Raw genomic sequence first — 17,402 nt, 5'->3', positions numbered from 1 at the left:
GGTAATCATTCCAAAGGTAGACCACCCAACAACAGTTAAGGAGTTCCGGCCAATAAGCTTGTGTAATGTTACATATAAGCTCATCACAAAGGTTTTGGTTGATCGGCTTCGTCCTTTTCTTAGTTATCTAATTGGTCCAATGCAAAGCAGCTTCCTTCCCGGTAGAGGAACAATGGACAATGCATTTGTAGCTCAAGAGATAGTGCATCAAATGGGGATCTCTGCAGCTAGAAAAGGAACAATGGCGTTTAAAATTGACCTCGAGAAAGCATATGATAGTATTTCTTGGGACTTTCTAAAGGAAACCCTCATCATGTTCAACATACCACCACAGGTCATTGATCTAATTATGTGTTGTGTTTCCTCGGCTAGCATCTCCATTCTTTGGAATGGTGCTCGTTGCCCGTCGTTTAAACCGGGAAGAGGGCTTAGACAAGGCGACCCACTATCGCCCTATCTTTTTGTTCTTTGTATGGAGCGGCTCTCTTGTCACATTCAAGCCTTGGTGGACAAAGGAGAGTGGAAACCGGTGAGGGTTGCTGCCAATGGTCCACTCATCTCGCATCTCTTCTTTGCTGACGATGTTCTCCTCTTTAGTCAAGCTTCTAAGGAGCAAGCTGGAGTATTGGCCAAAGCTATGAGCAACTTCTGTGAGAGGTCGGGCCTAAAAGTTAACATACAAAAATCTAAAGCCATCACTTCTAAGGGTGTGAGGCCGGAGGTAAGGGAAGAGATCTCTAGAATTGCCCCTATTCCTTTCGTGAGGGACCTAGGGAAATACTTGGGGTTCCCTTTAACGGGAGGCAAGGTGAAAAGCAGGGATTTCCATTATCTCTTGGATAATTTGAGCACTAAAATGGCCTCTTGGAAAACTAATCTCTTAAATATGGCTGGTCGGATTTGCCTAGTTAAGTCTGTGATGGCTTCCATTCCGACATACATGATGCAAGTTTTCTGGATGCCTCGGAATATTTTGCAAAAGATGAATCAATCCATGAGATCATTTATCTGGTCCAAAGGGAGAGGAAACCGAGGGTGGCATCGCACAAATTGGAGGACCTTGACCCAAGAGAAAGATGAGGGTGGACTGGGAATCAAAGACATGGTTGATGCCAACACAGCTCTAATGGGAAAGGCTACTTGGAATATGATAACGCACCCAGGAAAATTATGGGTACAGGTCATGACTAACAAATACTTGCGTAATGATTCTTTCTTTCAGGTGAAAGCCCAACGGAAGGATTCACCCATTTGGAGGGGAATCCTAAAAGCAAGAGATCAATTGCAGGAGGGGTTTCGATTCAGAATTGGAGATGGACGTACCTCGGTGTGGTATGAAGACTGGAGCGGGCTTGGAAAACTAGCTGAGCATGTCCCCTATGTTAATATTGCAGACACACAGTTTAAGTTAAAGGATCTGATCGTGGACAATCAGTGGCACCTCAACACGCTGTACACAAACATTCCCCAGGCGTTCAAAGATAAACTTCTCTTACTGCAACCTCTCACCAGTAGTAGCAATAAAGATGTATGGGTCTGGATACATGGTAGCAAAGGGAATTTCACAGTCAAGGAAGCCTACCAATGGCTAAATAATAAAGACAGGGTAGTGGATCGTAGCTATCACTGGGCATGGATTTGGAAGCTGAAAGTGCCGGAAAAAGTGCGAATTTTCATCTGGACAATTTTGCAAGATGCGCTACCAACGAATGATAAAAGAGTTCGATGTAATCTAGCAACGTCGCCTTCCTGCACTCGTTGCTCTCATCCAGTAGAAGATGCTTTTCACTGCTTAAGAGAGTGCCCTCATGCCAGGGAAATATGGCTGCGCATGGGGGCGCTATCGTGGAGCGGTTTTAATAACTCGAATCTGGAGAATTGGCTGCAAATGCTAGCTAGAAGTGTCCATAGTTTGAGGTTCCTTTCAGGTTTATGGGGAAACTGGAAGTGGCGAAACAACTGGATATTTGAAGATCAGTCTTGGAACTTGGAGACAGCTTGGCGAAAACTGTGTCACGAGCATGATAGCTTTGTGCTGATCAGCCGCACCCCCAACGACAAAGGAACGTTCATGGCTTCAAGGTGGGAACCGCTGCCTTTGGGAGCGATGAAGTTAAACACAGATGGCAGTTATCGAGGTGAGGAAAATGTGATGGGTTGTGGAGGGCTGTTACGGGACCATGAAGGCAAATGGGCAGGAGGATTTGTGAGTCACGAACCAGGTGGGAATGCCATAACAGCAGAAGCGAGAGCCCTTTTACAAGGACTGAAGCTATCTTGGGAGAAAGGATACCGCCACGTAAGATGCGAAGTTGATTGTAGTGAGCTCCTAGCAATTCTAGATGACAGAGAAGCACTGCTATATTTCCAAGAAGCTAGGGAAATAAGAGAATGGCTAAGAAAAGACTGGTTTATTGACATTAGCCACATTGATAGAGAGTGTAATGCCTCAGCTGATTGTATGGCCAAATTGGCTGCTAAATCCCCTCCTCCTGGATCCAGGAATTTAGACTCCCCATTTATGGAACTTGAAACTCTCTTGTTGAGAGACAAGTTAGGTAGCTTTTAGTTGTCTGTTGTCTTTTAACCTTTCCGATGAAGTAAAATAGGTTCTCGTCATTGATCATGTAACCACTACCTATTAACCTTGAATTACTTAAAATAAAATATTGCTTGTAGGAAAGCACGTTGTAATAGCCAATCTTTTTATAAATCAGGGTTACATTATTGACCATTATAGAACGCAATCTAAATTATAAAAAAATCACTCAATTTGGTGTGAAATAGTGGTCCAAAAAAGAATGAGAGAAAAATCAAACGAACAAAATGACAAATAGTGATATGTAATGAATTAATCAATTATTGAAGTTTCTAGGCAAGTGACTGGTTCGGCCGGCGCCACTTGATTAACGAGTAGAAAAACACGAAAAGAAAATTAAAACAGCGGTACCACTACCATCACATAGATAACAGACCAATGATATAACCACACGTGTTTTATCACAATCGCGTTTTCTTTATCTACCACAAAAACGAAGAACACCACTCACCTAACATTCGAACCCTTCAAAGAGACGAAACCGTTCTCATCGGCTATTCAATCTCTCTAAAACTTTTTCCCCCTCTTCTCTTCGATTCATCTATCTATCAGGTAACATCCTTTCCTCTTTGATTCGGTGTTTTCTTCCAAATAAAGTAACTCATGGTTTTTATTTCGCGAAATTATTTGGAATTGGGGTTTTGTTAATTTTTTGCATGAATTTGTTTATTAATCTGATGATCGGTGATTGTCTTTCACTTTGATTGAATTTTAGTTCGTCGATCTGAAGTTTTTGACTAGGTTTAGATGGGTTGACTTTTTTTTGTTATGTTTTTTTATTATGAATTTTTGAGACTTGTGTTGTTGGTTATTCGATCTTTGAATTTAGCTCTTGTTGTTTAAGTTTTATAGTTCTGGATTTTTGATAATTCGCTGTTTGAATTTTACTCTTGTTGTTGAAGTTTTTTGTTTTAGATCTGAACAGGATTATGAGAAATTGAGGGTTAGAAGGAATTATTTTTATGGATCTTGGGTTTTTATTTTCCTATTTGTGACTTTATTTAAAGTCTATGTTGGATCTGATTCCTACAGCTGTCCATTATCTGGGTTTTGGTCCCAATAATTTTTTAAACCTTATTTTAGGGAAAATCTGGTTAGTTGGCTGCTAATTTTCAATTCCCTTGTGGGGTGTGCGCGGTTTAGTTATTTGGTGAGAACTAAACTGAACTCGATTTCGTGTTGTGAAAATAACCGAACCACCTTATAGTGGTTCTTTGGTTTGGTTAACCAGTTCTACATGGTTCAAATTGGAAAATTTGATGGAAAATTACTGAGAACAAGTTAGGGGTATTTTGATACACTACAGTGGCATGGTAGTGAGCTGGATCTGTGATAACAACTCTTTTGATCAGGCCCCTTCACTGGTTCACTGAGATACATAGTGCTCTGCCTCAATTTTTAGGTGGCTAATTCTGCAACTGGAAGCTAGAACGAGAAGAGTAATACACTGATGATGAAGATGGTGGCAACCATGGATCTTGTGTCAGAGAAATGAGAAGTTAGTTTCAATGTTGATGTGATAAATGACAAGGATGACCATGGGTCTCCTTGTTAACCTGGCTTCTAGGACACTATTGGTTCGGTTAACTATTGGTTCACTCAACCATATACTATGTAGTCAATAAGTAATGACCGTGATTGTCTGGAGTTAAATAAACTGGATTAGAGAGAACCAGTTTCAAGAAATTAAGTTATTTAAGGTTTGATTCAGTTCAATTTGTAGTTTAGTACTTTCATTCACTTGATATGATTTTTTCGCATGACCCTAATTTGCATTGTGTGCTCTTCTGTGATTGGGAACATTGGACTTTGCCACAATTTACTATCAATCCTCTGTTTTTTAGTATAAATTGGTTTTAATGGTTCTTACAGCTTGGATAGTGAAATGGAGCAAAATGCTTTTCATAATTCTGAAAGAAACAAATATGGTGGGGGAAGTAGTAGTGTTTTGAGTGGTTAAGGGTAACTATTCAACACTGTCTTTGGTAGCATGAAATATCAGTGCAAAATAACACTTAATATTATCATATGTTAAGATTTTTCAACTCATTTACTATTTGTGTTTACAATTATGTTATATTTTCCTTGTTCCCTACTGAAACCTTATAAGTTTGACATGTCTTATGTATTGCAGCTGCCATAATGAGCCGTCCACAGGACCCACATCCACCCCGGTCTTTCTTCCCTTTTGGAAATCCTTTTCGGAAGATATCACCTAAAGGCTCTCGCAAGTCTCCACAACTTCTTGCAGTACTACATGCTTTTGAGGCAACAGTGGCAGAGAGGCTCAGAAAACTTATGCCCAAAAGCAAGGATGAAATCCTCAGCTTATCTTGGATGACTCTAGCTATGAAGTCACTTTGTGAAACTCATAATGACATACGAACCCTTATAATAGATCTTGAGCTGCCTGTGAGTAATTGGGATGACAAATGGATTGATCTGTACTTGGACATAAGTACAAAGTTGTTAGATATTTGCAATGCATTTAGTTCCGAGCTATCAAGGCTGAATCAAGGTAATCTTCCTCTGAAGTGTGCATTGCACAATTTGAACTCTGTCTCTTCAAAGTTGTTTGTCCGGGCCTGTTCTTTCCTTGATGATTGGAGGCAACAAGTTAATTCTAGGAACCCTAGAATTGAAAAATGCCACAGCATTTTAGATGATCTTGTGGGATCACTTGATCTTCCTAAGGTTAAAAATTCTGCCAAAGGTCAAGTTTTGATGCAAGCCATGTATAGTGTCAAGGTGGAGACTATATTTATTTGCAGTGTGTTTACTGCGGCATTCTCTGGCTCTTCAAAGAAGTTGTTAGATTTGGATGTGGCTGACGTTTATTCATGGGCTCCAGCTTTTATAAGTTTGCAGAACCTTGTAAATGAGGAGATTAGAGTTAGATTTTCTAGTGGGAATTTTTCTGTAATGAGTGAGTTGGAAACTGTTGATGCCGTTGTGAAGGAGTTGTATCCTACTATCCAGGGCGGTGGTGGTGATGCCATGGAGACAGAATCACTTCTGAAGACTGTTGAGGAATTAGGCGGGGCCACAGAGAAGCTTTCCCAAGGAATGGATCTTCTTTCAAAGGAAGTGGATGGATTTTTCCAAGCAGTTTTGACTAGCCGTGATACTTTGCTATCTGCTATGAGGTTTGATGATAAGAATGTAAATGATCGTGTAGTTGGCCGTAACATAGTTAAGCAAGTAGTGCACTAAATATGTGTTAGCTTAACTGGTAGGTAATGTTAGGTTGGGAGGTTTTCAATGTTGTGTTTTTACTATTTAGTTTTATATTTCAAGTTAGTATATGTGGGAGTGGGATGTCAAACAATGAAATATATATTAAGTTTAATTTCGCCTACCGTAGTTTGTAGCCAGCTTGTATGACCTTAATCCGAATACCGTGTGTACAGCATCTATATATATATATATACATATATACATGATGACAATGTATATAATATAGCCTGATCTTAGTCCCTAAACTAATGCTGATTAAGGATAACAAAAACTTTATTCTGTTAAAAGTGAGGACTAAACCAGATGAAAATAATTAAAATGTGACTAATTCAAAAAAAATTGATATTTTCATGAACCAAAAACATAATTTACCTTACATTTTTTCATGGTTTTCTAGACATTTTAGACAGTAATTGAGTTTGGAACTCTTGATGACATGAAAAGGCCTCAGCTACTGTTTTACCTTGGTGTTATATATGTTCTCTTGGAGTTAAAGAAATGCAGGATGACGGATGTTATGGCTCAGTCTACAGAAGTAGAATTTATTGCAACAACAGTTGTAAATCAATCCTTGTGGATCAAGAAATTGTTGCTTGATTTGAAAATGGAGCAGATGGAGCACACGAAGTTCTTTGTTGACAATTAAGCTGTTAGATCAATTTCCAACAATCCATTGTTTCATAGAAAGACCAAGCATTCAAAGATCAAGTTTTATTTTCTTAGAGAAGCTGAGAGAGGTAGGAGAACTAACTTTGGAATATTGCAGAGCTGAAGAGCAAGTGGAAGAAGTTTTCATCGAAGCATTCCCCGAAGTGAATTTTGACTTTGTAGCTAATGATTCAAGGAGTGTTGATAGTTGATACTTTGACTTGGTAGCTGTTTGCAGAAGTTCAAATTTAGATTTACTGATTTTCAGTTATTATTTAAGTTTGAATAACTCATGACGGCTGGATATTTGAAGTTTGATAGATTGTTGGTCAGTTGTCATTTTATAATTTGTTAGGTTCTATTTTCTGTTTGTAAACTTCTGATCGATCTTGTGGAGATTTTCTAGATTCCTATTTTTAGTCAATTATTCACAATTCTTCATCCAGATACGTTTTTCTCTTTGATATTGTTCATTTTCTTATAAGATACCAATGAACTGTTGCTGCTAGGTTTCCTATCGTTTAGATCATGGTAAATACACAAAACATAAAATGTAATGGTTTGTTAGTGTTCAAAATATTCTAAAATATCTCCATGTTTGCTGCTTGTGTTTTTTTATTAAGTTAGACACATTTGTAAAGCTTTTCCTACCAAGTATTTAACATATAATTCGTTACTGCTATAATTTACCATACAATTCATTTTTGAACTTGAACAAGGATTTTTGGGTAACAGGAGAACAATTTAACAGTTAATAAGAAGCTACAGGATACATCTTAACAAATGGCTCATGGAAGTTTAATGCTAGAAGTACATTTCTTAAGTTCCAACATATCAATGGGAAGAGTCTCAGTGGGAAATTCACATGTTGTCGTGATTTTCTCAGGCCCCTGATCAGGCAACAAATTGCATGGCTTAGGAGTCACCCCACTTGTGATCCCTTCAACATCACTGCAAGTCCAAGGCTGTTTCTTGGACTTGGCTGCCATACTAATTGTCACATTGGCAATGCAGATTCCAGTAAACTGGTCATTAGAAATTCCTTCCAAGTTTCCAGCCATGGTCACTTCATCTGCTACCATGTCTCTGTAGTTGATGCCTTTGATCTCAGGCAAGGCATTAGGATCATAGTTCTTATCAGCATGGGAGCCATAGTTCCCAGTCATCCAAAATGCCCATTTCATTGTGTGCATGGTCATTCTCTGGACATATATGTCCTTCACATACCCTCCTCTTCCTACTGCTGTCTTGATTCTGATGCCTGATTCTGTGTGGATGGCTGTGATGTCCTCTGCTCTGACATCTTGGATCCCACCTGACATCTCACTTCCCAAGGCAATGGTTGCACTGTATGGGGAAATGCATGTCAGCCTTCTGATTACTAGTTGTTTTGTGGGCCATCCAAATTTTATGCCATATTCATCCCACCCACTCTTCACTGCCACACAGTCATCCCCAGAAACTATGTAGCAGTCTTCAATTCTGGTATTTGTACAAGAATCTAATGCCAGAGAAAAAACAGACAAAAATGGTACTCCACTCAATACCAAGATATACACAAGTAATGGATTTAGCTCTTCAGGACTAAAAGAGTCATTTTACATGATAAAGTAAATCATCATAGTAGTAAATTGAGAGACAAAATGTTGAAATTTAAAAGACACAACATAATGCATGTTTAGAAATCTTTCTACAATTGATTCTGAAGTCGGAATCAATTCTAGAGTTATGTGAATATGTTATGAGTCTTAGAATTCATTCCGATGAAGAAAAAATTGATCCAAACATACTAATAGTTTATTAAACACTTGCAAGTATATAAGTATAATTTAATTAACAACTGTGATAACTTAGTTTACTCTCTCTAACATACTGACCTGGGTTGATGCCATCAGTGTTAGGGGATGTGACAGGAGCGATAATGGTTATGCCTTTAATTATAATATTGCTGCATAACGTTAGAAGATTTGTTATAACCTTGACATTGGAGGTGAATTTCATAGCGTTAAAAATATAGTGTCACAAAGGTCAAATGTGATTTTGAAGGCTTTTAAATTAAAACTTGATCACAACATGAAAGGGTAGGATTTACCTGCTATAAACAGGATGGACATTCCATGATGGGGAATTCAGAAGCGTTAGATTGGAGATCTGAATGCTGTCTGAGAACATCAACTCAATCAGGTACGGGCGAGTGTACTTCAACTTTTTCTTGTGAAATTTCTGCCACCAAAATGCTCCCTGACCATCTATGGTGCCATTATCCCCTGTTATCACCATGGTCATAATTTCATAAAATGTGATTTTTTTTTTGAATTCAATGTGAATTTAATCATAAAGTTAAATTAAATTAAAATTAAGTCAAACATAAGATTAGATACAAAATATATTCAATGAGGTTAGTAAATTTTGGGAATTGGAATTCAAACTGTCTATGTGTATCACATGTTTGCTGAAAAGGTGAAACTGTTTCACCAACCCTTAACTACTTGTTTGATAATTGTTTCATACAAGTGCAACTTTTTCCTTTTCCATACCTGTGACAATAACATCAGTGAGGTTTGTTCCAAATATGAGGCTAGTATATCTTCCTGCTGCTGCGTCTCTTCCTCTACCGTAGGATGGGAGTGGTTCAATCACAGGCCACTCACTAATATTCTAAACCAATTCAAAGAGAAACTCTAATTAGTTTGGAAATTCGTTTAAAGATCACAATGAAGTCAAAATCATTATAGACAAGCAAAGTTTAAGAGAAGTTACTTATGTACAGTGTCCACTGTGATTTTAACTTCACAGTGTTATTATTCAAACACGTTTTGAAACATGTACTTAGTAAGGTTACACATGAAAGTGCGAAAATTGTGTCAAACTTGAAACTGTAAGCAAAAGAAAACAGTGCATTGGACCTCACCATGGCACTGGCAGAAAAAAAAAACTAGGTTCATTTTCCTATGGAACCCAATTTGTCATCTACTGTGTCTATAAACAGTTTTTAGGGGTTCAAAGGTTCAGAAGATGTTAAGTTCCTTTCATGAGTTACTTAACAAAATTGCTTTGATAACCTAGTTTACTAGTAGCAGTAAGAAGTGATGAACCTTGTGACAAATTTGTATTGCATTTATTGGACAAGTTACCTCATTTGTGACTCAAGTTAATCTCTTTAAAAACTTATATTTCCACTTTCATAAATGAGCCATGAGTCTGTGGTAGCGATAGTACTTAGCTTCTATTTCAGCTTGTAATGGCATTCTTAAGCAATTGTGGATAGAGTACTTAACAAAGAAAATGTCATCAATTTTTCGTCAAGAAAGTCCAAAATACCCATTTTATGTTTTCTACCATGCAACTAATGAAAGCTTGGAACATCACTTCCTAACTTAATTTATTGCTTGTTTTGTTTGTAGATCTAGCCAAATGCTGCCAAGAGGAAAGATGCCAGAAAAGCCAGATAAGGCCAACTAGGTGGAACAACATTAGTTCAAACACTACAATCATTAAGATAACTTTTTTCCACTTTCTTCAAAGGCTATGGATGAGCAATAACGTAACTTTTGAAATTAAAGGGTAGATAGTTATACAAGGAGTGAAGAAAATTGTGGAAGATTTTAAGTTTATAGTTCATAAAATGCAAAACATGTAACTATGTAAGGATGGGAAGATATGTAAGGAAAAAAATAGATTCTGCGTGAGGACATAAAACAAGTGAGCTGACATTTGTGGTTGCTTATAGCATGTTTGGATCAACTTCTCTTTACTCAATCAGTTCTAGCAGCTAGAAACAACTCAAAAAAGATTTCTCCACAGAATAAATTTTGGCTTTAGAATCGATTGTAAGGATTTTCAGACAAGGTTTAATCATCAATCTCAATTCTGAATTAACAAAACAAATATAATGGATTTTAACCAGGTATTGAATCTTATTCTGATATTACTTATTCATCAAACATGGAACAAAAATGAGATACCTGAGAAGCAAGGAGAACAGCATCTTTGTTGAGGTAAAGTGTGAAGTGGCTGGTAAGACTGAAGCTCCCAGTAAGCCATTTCCCAGCAGGAACATACAACTGAGCCCCTCCTTTAGAAGCATACTGACTCAGGTGACTGATTGCAGATTGAAAGGCCTTTGTATTAGATGTCTTTCCATCCCCAATACCACCAAAATCTGTCAATGAAGCACTATGTGCTCTGCAGTTTATAGCACTGTACACAAATGATGTGGTGACTGTTTTGGATTTTCTGCTCTCAGCTACATCTGAACTCAGCAGAATCACCAAAAGGAGAGCATAAACCAATCTAATCACCTGAAAAATGTAAACACACATGAGGGAAAAAGAAATGGTAGAAAATGAAGGTATAGGTGGCTCTACAATCTTGCTGAGGAATTTTTCTGTATAGCTCTATGAGTATATGCAGGAAAAATTGCATCTATAAGACCAGATAAAGTGTAATAAGTTCTCTTTAATTTGCATCCAAACAGGTTCTTAGATTAGATAGAATGCAGGGGAGGGAAGAGGGTCTCACTTGTACCCTCATGTGAGCTTTCCACAAGAGCTTCATGCTAAGAAAATGCACTTTGGTATTTGTTTGAGGTGTATGTGGAGACTGAAGCTATGTCAAGTATTTATAGGGGATGTTGGGGATTGTTTGTCCAAATAAGCAATGAAAATGATTATTTCATCTCTCTATATATCATAAAATTGGTATAGTACTTTAAATCGCCAATTTAGGGGGAAAATGTATATTAAAATACTCTTTTTATGTCATTCTTACTCAAAATAAATGAGTTCAAGATTGCTCTTGTTTCCCTAAGAACCATGATATGCTAATAGAATATAGTATATTTGTTGTGTGCAAGTATTAAATCTTATCTCCAATTTCGAATAGAAGTTTATCTTTTTTTTTTCTTCAAATCCATGAGTGGATGCTTACTTTTCTTTCCATTTGTTTTGAATGCTTTTGATTAAGCAGGACATGTAAAGGATAAAGGAAATTAGAATCAGTGACTATGAAATGTTAACTACACATGATAACCGTTTCAACTTAATTTCAATGTCAATTTCTTATCTTACTTAGTTCGAAACCCATAACAAATGTTTAGAAAATGCTGTGACATTTTCTTTTAGTCTACACAAATAAAATAAATTCATGTCTTAGTATAAAATGGAGATAGAAAGACTATATGCAATGAACAGGGACAAGGAGAAAAAGTGTTTTTGTTGTTATATGTACTGTGGGTTTGGGAAGAAGTTGATAAGAGTTGGTAAATTCAAATTGGGTTGGTGAGGTTGTTTGTTATTGCTACATGGAGTATTGTTGTGGTGGAATATTAAATACTATACTACTTTACTTTATTTAAGTTCTCACTTTTCTCAAGGGTGATTGGGTCTCGTGAGCCTCTCTACCACTTTCACGTTCACGCCACCCCTCATCTCATCATTGCCAACCCACTTCACAGGTTAGACATTCGGTCGTGTTTTCAATATCATCACCTCACCTTCATCATGTTATTGTTTGTGGTAGAAAGAGAAATGCTGGATATTACGACAGGCACTAATTGAAAAAGAAATGCTGGATATTAGAAAGAGAAATATTGGATAGCAGGGAAGGAATCAGAAAAATTGGGTAAGGGAGGTGAAAATTCAACATATTAAGCAAAATTAATTGTCAACATTTTATGACTTACTTGAATTTTGAAAAAAATTTAAATTCTTGCCTCAACATCACCTCCTACAGAAACCTCATCTCAGTGTACCACAACCAATTTCATGTTCCCCTTCAATTTCATATATCCACCTAGTGTATTTCCCTTCACTTTCCTATAGTCAGTAGAATACAAGTAACACAACAAATTCACAACATTGATGCCTTTAACATCAGATTGAAATTAATATAGCAGCACGTACAACTAGAATGCTACTTTTACTACAATTCTCATATCTAAAAAACTGTTACAGCATTATGTAATTTACATAAGCATCCTCTCTCCAATCAGGTATTTCTTGCCCAAAACTTGCTACACCTCACCTTTGCAAAATAGAAAAGAAAAATGCCAGAGAAAAGTACAAATTAAAAATGGTACAAAGGTCAAATTGTTATTTTCCCTTGAGCTTTATCGAGGAATTTTCCCTATGAATCATGATTGAATAGGTGCACACTTAGCCAATGTCCACCACATCAATGGCCATTGACTTCTCCTCTGAAGCAATGGAAGTTGCTGGAGCTGCAGGCTCTGCAGACTGCGCCGCTGTGGATTTTGGTTCTGTGACTGCAAATGGACTCCTCGTAGGAGCAGGAACACTAGAGTCCACTTCCATAGCAGAAGCTCTGGGAGGTGATGATGGCTGCACCTCCACATCTGGGTAAGCAGCCTTAAACCTTGCCCGCAGCCCCTCGTCAACCAATCTTACACCACTCAATTGATTACCAAGAGACATCCATCTGATGGAACAATGGAGAATATAATCAATAATATGGAACACCACATACAATGGAGAACATAATCAATAATCCCACAATTGCAACCAGGTTAGGTTCATAGTCCAAGAAATAAAAAACACATGACAAGAAGGCATTTAGTTTATAGGGCGAACACAACTTACATAGCACATCAAAGACCATTTAAAATCCAGACTATCCTCAATCAAACTATTTTAAGAATACCATGGAGGAGAAACTCTGAGAAAAAGATACCAGTAATGAAAAGTCGAAAACCTACCCTGCATGAGTATTGTGCATGCGAGCAAACAATTCCAACTTTCTTGTTCTTGGACTTATCCTCTCCAGCAGAGGATACATCTGCAGGAACAAATATTGACAATTTCAAAATTGTTAAGCATGTGAATAATTTAAATTCAATAACACAGAATGGCAGAGTAACATTTTTATCAGGCTTAATTAAACTATGGACAAAACTTACCTACACTACTAGATACTGTTTGTGCAGTTGCCCACTAAAAACTCAGCCACCCACTTATTAATATGATAACTTCCCTTCCCTTCCCTTTTACAACATCTGTCATGTTGTAATTGGACAACAGCACAAACAATATTTGAAGAACTGTGTTTAAGGCCGTCTTTAAACTATCTCCTCTACTGGGAGGGGAGGTTAGAGAGACTATGATAGAACTGGAACAGATTAGAGAAGAAAACAGTAAAGTTATTAATGAACATTTCCCAGAACTAGCCCAATGTGGGCTAGACTAGGCAGAAACAATCAAGTGATGACCCTCTTCTCACCTTCAATGTCTACACAAGTGATGGCCCTCTTCTCTCACACTTCCCACAACTTAACTACTAAGCAGTTACAATTAACTGACTCCAACCTGTTTCGGCCACAACCAACTGATGGGCCCAACTAATAGAATTATTCCGTTACAAATTTCCCCTGCTTCTCACCTTATCTTCCTTTGGTAGACCTTAGTTATAGGAGGCCTAGAACTATCAGATTACAAGATGGAATGCAAGCTTAACATTCAGGAAAGGGGAAAGGAAAAGGTGAAAGGTATCACGTGAAACAATTTTAATGAGTTCCCTTTTGTTTTGGACGCGCCTAACAAGAAATACTTTTTTAGGATATAAAATAAACTTGATTACGGAGAATATAACATGTCCATAAAAACATATAATCATAGATACAACATCATGACCATTCTTGACCACCTTTTTAAAATATGAAGACATTCAAAGCATTAAGGGGCATAATTAACTATCAAAACTTAGTTGAATATTATACAGACCTCATCTGGCTTGCGGCTTGTTTCCCGAACCTCAGCAACAATAACATCAGTGTCAATATTCCTGTTCACTATAGGGCTACCCTTTATTCCAACAAGACAATGTTCCTTACTGTGATTGAGCCAGTGACCAGTACGTCCAGTTCTGATTATTCGCTGAAGTTGATTTGTTTTCACCCAAATGATCTCCTCAACACGCTTATATCCCCAAAGTTCTAAGCTGCATGGAGCATTATGGAAAATACGACACTCAAATATAGAATATTAACAAAAATAAGTCTCAATCTTTCACTGGTTGTGCTAATCACATAACAGAAATTTGCAATTGGAATGACAAATTGCAAATTACAAAAAACAAATGCAAATACCATTCCCGTCCAAGTTCCATTGCACGTCCAGTTACCCACAGAAATATAAGCCCATCAGTTTGCAGAGCAGGGACATTAAGAGTGCGCATTTCATCATCAGCCATTGTTCCATAAGGAAGTTCCATGTGAATATCCCATGGTGGATCTGCCATTATTACTCCAAATTGACCTAAAATGTCCATTCTAAAGTTGCGTATGTCACAGTTGATCCATTGTGGTTCACCAAGTTCCGCTTCAGAACAATATTCAGCACGTTGCTTTAGTGGTTTGGGAGGAAGAGGAGCACCACCAATCATTGTCGGAGGCATGTCAGGTACAGGATCATACTCATAATGAACATACTTGCATGTCTATCAAAGGGTAAAAGGAACAAAAGATCTCAGACAAATGAATATAACTAAACTGAAAGTAAAAATTCAAAATAAGATTGAAGAGGTAGAAAGCATGCCTTCATGTGTCGGCAGGTATCAAGAAAGGAACAGTCTCCTAAATTGACGTCAGTATGAGGAGCAATGATACGTCTAAAATGAACCTGGCAAGCCAATTAATATGATAAATTAAGTTGCAAACCACATGTCAATCAGTAAAACAGCTTAAACTAATTGAAAGTAAATGAGTTAGAAATGAAATCAAAGAGGTGGAAGAACATTAAAATCTTGTCTTTGTCACCAACCTTAACACATGCCATAAAGGAACCGGACTGACGTCGGCAATCCTCTTTTGTCAGTAAGTCACAGTATTGCCTCACCTGAGAACCACCTCTTGTTCGGAACTGAACAATGGATTGCAAACAAGCTGGAATTAGATTAAACTGTACAGAAAGCTGAGAATAATTACAAGAGAAAGTGTAAAGCCTATAAAAGTAGGAAGTGAATTTGAACCTTGGCAGCTACAGCAGTCTCTCTTGCTGTTGGTCGGTGAATTAGGTCCAAAAGCTCCTTACCGGTTTTAGATTGTTGCATCTCCTTATATGATTTTTTATTCAACAAAGCTTCAAGATCCTTCATATCATCCTCCACTGTACTTGGTTTCTGTGGCATTCCATTAGGACTACTCCCTGGTGCATTTGGCCCCAACGGGGGTCTATGCATTGATGGAATACCTATACCTCTATGTGTCCCAATCATGCCCACTACTCTAGGTGCACCCCTTGGTCCTCCTGAAAATATTGGTTGTAACCCTGACATATGGGGGTCCCCATGAGGTATCCACATATCAGACATTGGTGGCCTCAGAACTGGTCTTGCCATCCCAAGCAAACCACCATTCACATTAGGGCCACTAGTAGTAATTTTCTGACCTTGATTTTGATTCACATTCCCATCTCCAGAACTTGATTCAATCTGCTGATAGTGTGCACTTTCTGGCAATTCTCTCAAAAGCCGAGTTCGGTCTATATTTAAAACCATAATTCTTGCCTTGCCACTCACCACAAACTCCTCCAATTCAATACCACCATTATCATCTGCCATTGACCTCAAAGCCATCTCCACAGCATGCATAGCCCCTGAATCACCCCCAAGCTCCTGAAGTGCAGCCTTCTCTGCCGGTGTCACTGTCTGATCATTCTCCAATTCCCTCAACACAGTGGAAGAATCAATTGGTGAGAAGGGTACTCGCCCTAACAGACAAACAGCGACCATTGTTCGAACCACAGCTAATGGACTAAGCCTCTCAGACTCTACCTGGCAAGCTTGGTTTGAATCCAGAGGCTTATCGGTCTTTTGACTCTTGGGATTCAACAAGTCAGCCTCAACAGAGCCATCAGTGCTGGTTTCAGCATTAGAACGGTGAGCTAACTTAGAAGCTTTTTTAGGATTCAATTTAGGATCAGGCGGAGGCAGGGAAGGTGTCGGAGCAAAAGGACGATGGTTGAACGAAGAGACAACCTTGAGAGAAAGGTCAAGCGACGAGACAAGATTAGGTATTATGGCTTGTATATTACCAAGCACCTCCATGTGAGCCTTGTGCTGGGAATCGATGCGAGCTTCAAGCTGTTGCCTAATATCTTTAATGGTAGCTATAGCATCCTCATTACCATCAGATTGAGTCTCCATGGATACCCCTAAAACCTATTAGTTCATCATATTTCAGACATTCTGGTTATCAACTAGGATTAACCAAGAAACAACAATATCTTCAAAAATGTACTACTCTAACTATGTATAATCTAAGTAAAATTAACCACAAACAAATTAAAAAAAAAAAATCAAATTCAACCAGACACTAAGCAACTAGTTAAGAGCATACCCAATTCTCAAAAACATAAAAAGTTCTTAAATTTATAGAAAGATCAAGATTTTCTCATAGCAGCATTAGAGTTGTTACCTTGGAATATGGAACAAAAGGCGGTGATTGTTGAACAACGACGGGTTGGGATGCTGAATCTCCCAAATCGAGCAGAAAGGCGTTCAAGGGTGAAGCTCAACGGAAGTTGGGGGTTTCCGATGGAGACACGGCGGCGAAAGGGTTACAGTTGCAGAGTGAGGTTATCTATCTATAAACACTACAAAGGGAGAACTTTCCCTCTACTGTTCACCATGAGAGTATTATAGGATGTGTGCTGGTGCACCATAAGGTCATATTTGGGGTTCCTTTTTATTCTTTACGGCGTTATTACTTTGACTGATTAACTTTTCATGTTTTTACATTTAGAAATTCTTAATTTTTGTCAGAAATTATTCCTTTTGCAACCGTAAGGCAGGAAAAAAATCTGTTTTCTTAATTATATGATTATATTATATTATATAAATTATGAGTAGTAAGAGATTGCATATATTAAATTTTTTATCTCATATAATATTAGCAAAGTAATTG

At 37.9% G+C, this 17,402-nt stretch overlaps 3 protein-coding genes across 5 annotated transcripts; 1 reads left to right on the top strand and 2 right to left on the bottom strand.

Annotated features, from left to right (window-relative positions):
* The first annotated feature begins 2,991 nt into the window (after positions 1-2,991).
* Positions 2,992-5,957, top strand: LOC130746152 (protein BPS1, chloroplastic-like). Of its 2 annotated transcripts, XM_057598700.1 has the most exons (3): positions 3,002-3,151; positions 4,002-4,299; positions 4,734-5,957. In XM_057598700.1, the coding sequence occupies exon 3, from the start codon at positions 4,742-4,744 to the stop codon at positions 5,810-5,812; it is 1,071 nt and encodes a 356-aa protein (XP_057454683.1). In that variant the 5' UTR covers positions 3,002-3,151; positions 4,002-4,299; positions 4,734-4,741; the 3' UTR covers positions 5,813-5,957. The 2 variants fall into 2 exon arrangements, with proteins under 2 accessions (XP_057454682.1, XP_057454683.1); XM_057598699.1 differs by lacking the exon at positions 4,002-4,299 and having other exon boundaries at positions 2,992-3,151.
* Positions 5,958-7,157: 1,200 nt separating this feature from the next.
* On the bottom strand, positions 7,158-11,156 carry LOC130746151 (probable polygalacturonase). Of its 2 annotated transcripts, none has more exons than XM_057598697.1 (6): positions 11,006-11,156; positions 10,450-10,785; positions 9,022-9,142; positions 8,577-8,751; positions 8,362-8,432; positions 7,158-7,985 (listed from the first exon to the last, which is right to left on the bottom strand). In XM_057598697.1, the coding sequence occupies exons 1-6, from the start codon at positions 11,039-11,041 to the stop codon at positions 7,273-7,275; spliced, it is 1,452 nt and encodes a 483-aa protein (XP_057454680.1). In that variant the 5' UTR covers positions 11,042-11,156; the 3' UTR covers positions 7,158-7,272. The 2 variants fall into 2 exon arrangements, with proteins under 2 accessions (XP_057454680.1, XP_057454681.1); XM_057598698.1 differs by having other exon boundaries at positions 11,012-11,116.
* Positions 11,157-12,333: 1,177 nt separating this feature from the next.
* On the bottom strand, positions 12,334-17,109 carry LOC130746150 (N6-adenosine-methyltransferase MT-A70-like). Its single transcript, XM_057598695.1, has 8 exons — positions 16,914-17,109; positions 15,467-16,657; positions 15,259-15,357; positions 15,034-15,117; positions 14,586-14,935; positions 14,221-14,437; positions 13,200-13,279; positions 12,334-12,922 (listed from the first exon to the last, which is right to left on the bottom strand). The coding sequence occupies exons 2-8, from the start codon at positions 16,640-16,642 to the stop codon at positions 12,640-12,642; spliced, it is 2,289 nt and encodes a 762-aa protein (XP_057454678.1). The 5' UTR covers positions 16,643-16,657; positions 16,914-17,109; the 3' UTR covers positions 12,334-12,639.
* Positions 17,110-17,402: the final 293 nt, after the last annotated feature.

This window comes from Lotus japonicus, chromosome 3, assembly GCF_012489685.1.
Source record: "Lotus japonicus ecotype B-129 chromosome 3, LjGifu_v1.2".
Lineage (NCBI taxonomy): Eukaryota > Viridiplantae > Streptophyta > Magnoliopsida > Fabales > Fabaceae > Lotus > Lotus japonicus.
The sequence above is the reverse complement of the archived record's forward strand: the minus strand, read 5'-3'. Positions and strand labels throughout refer to the sequence as shown.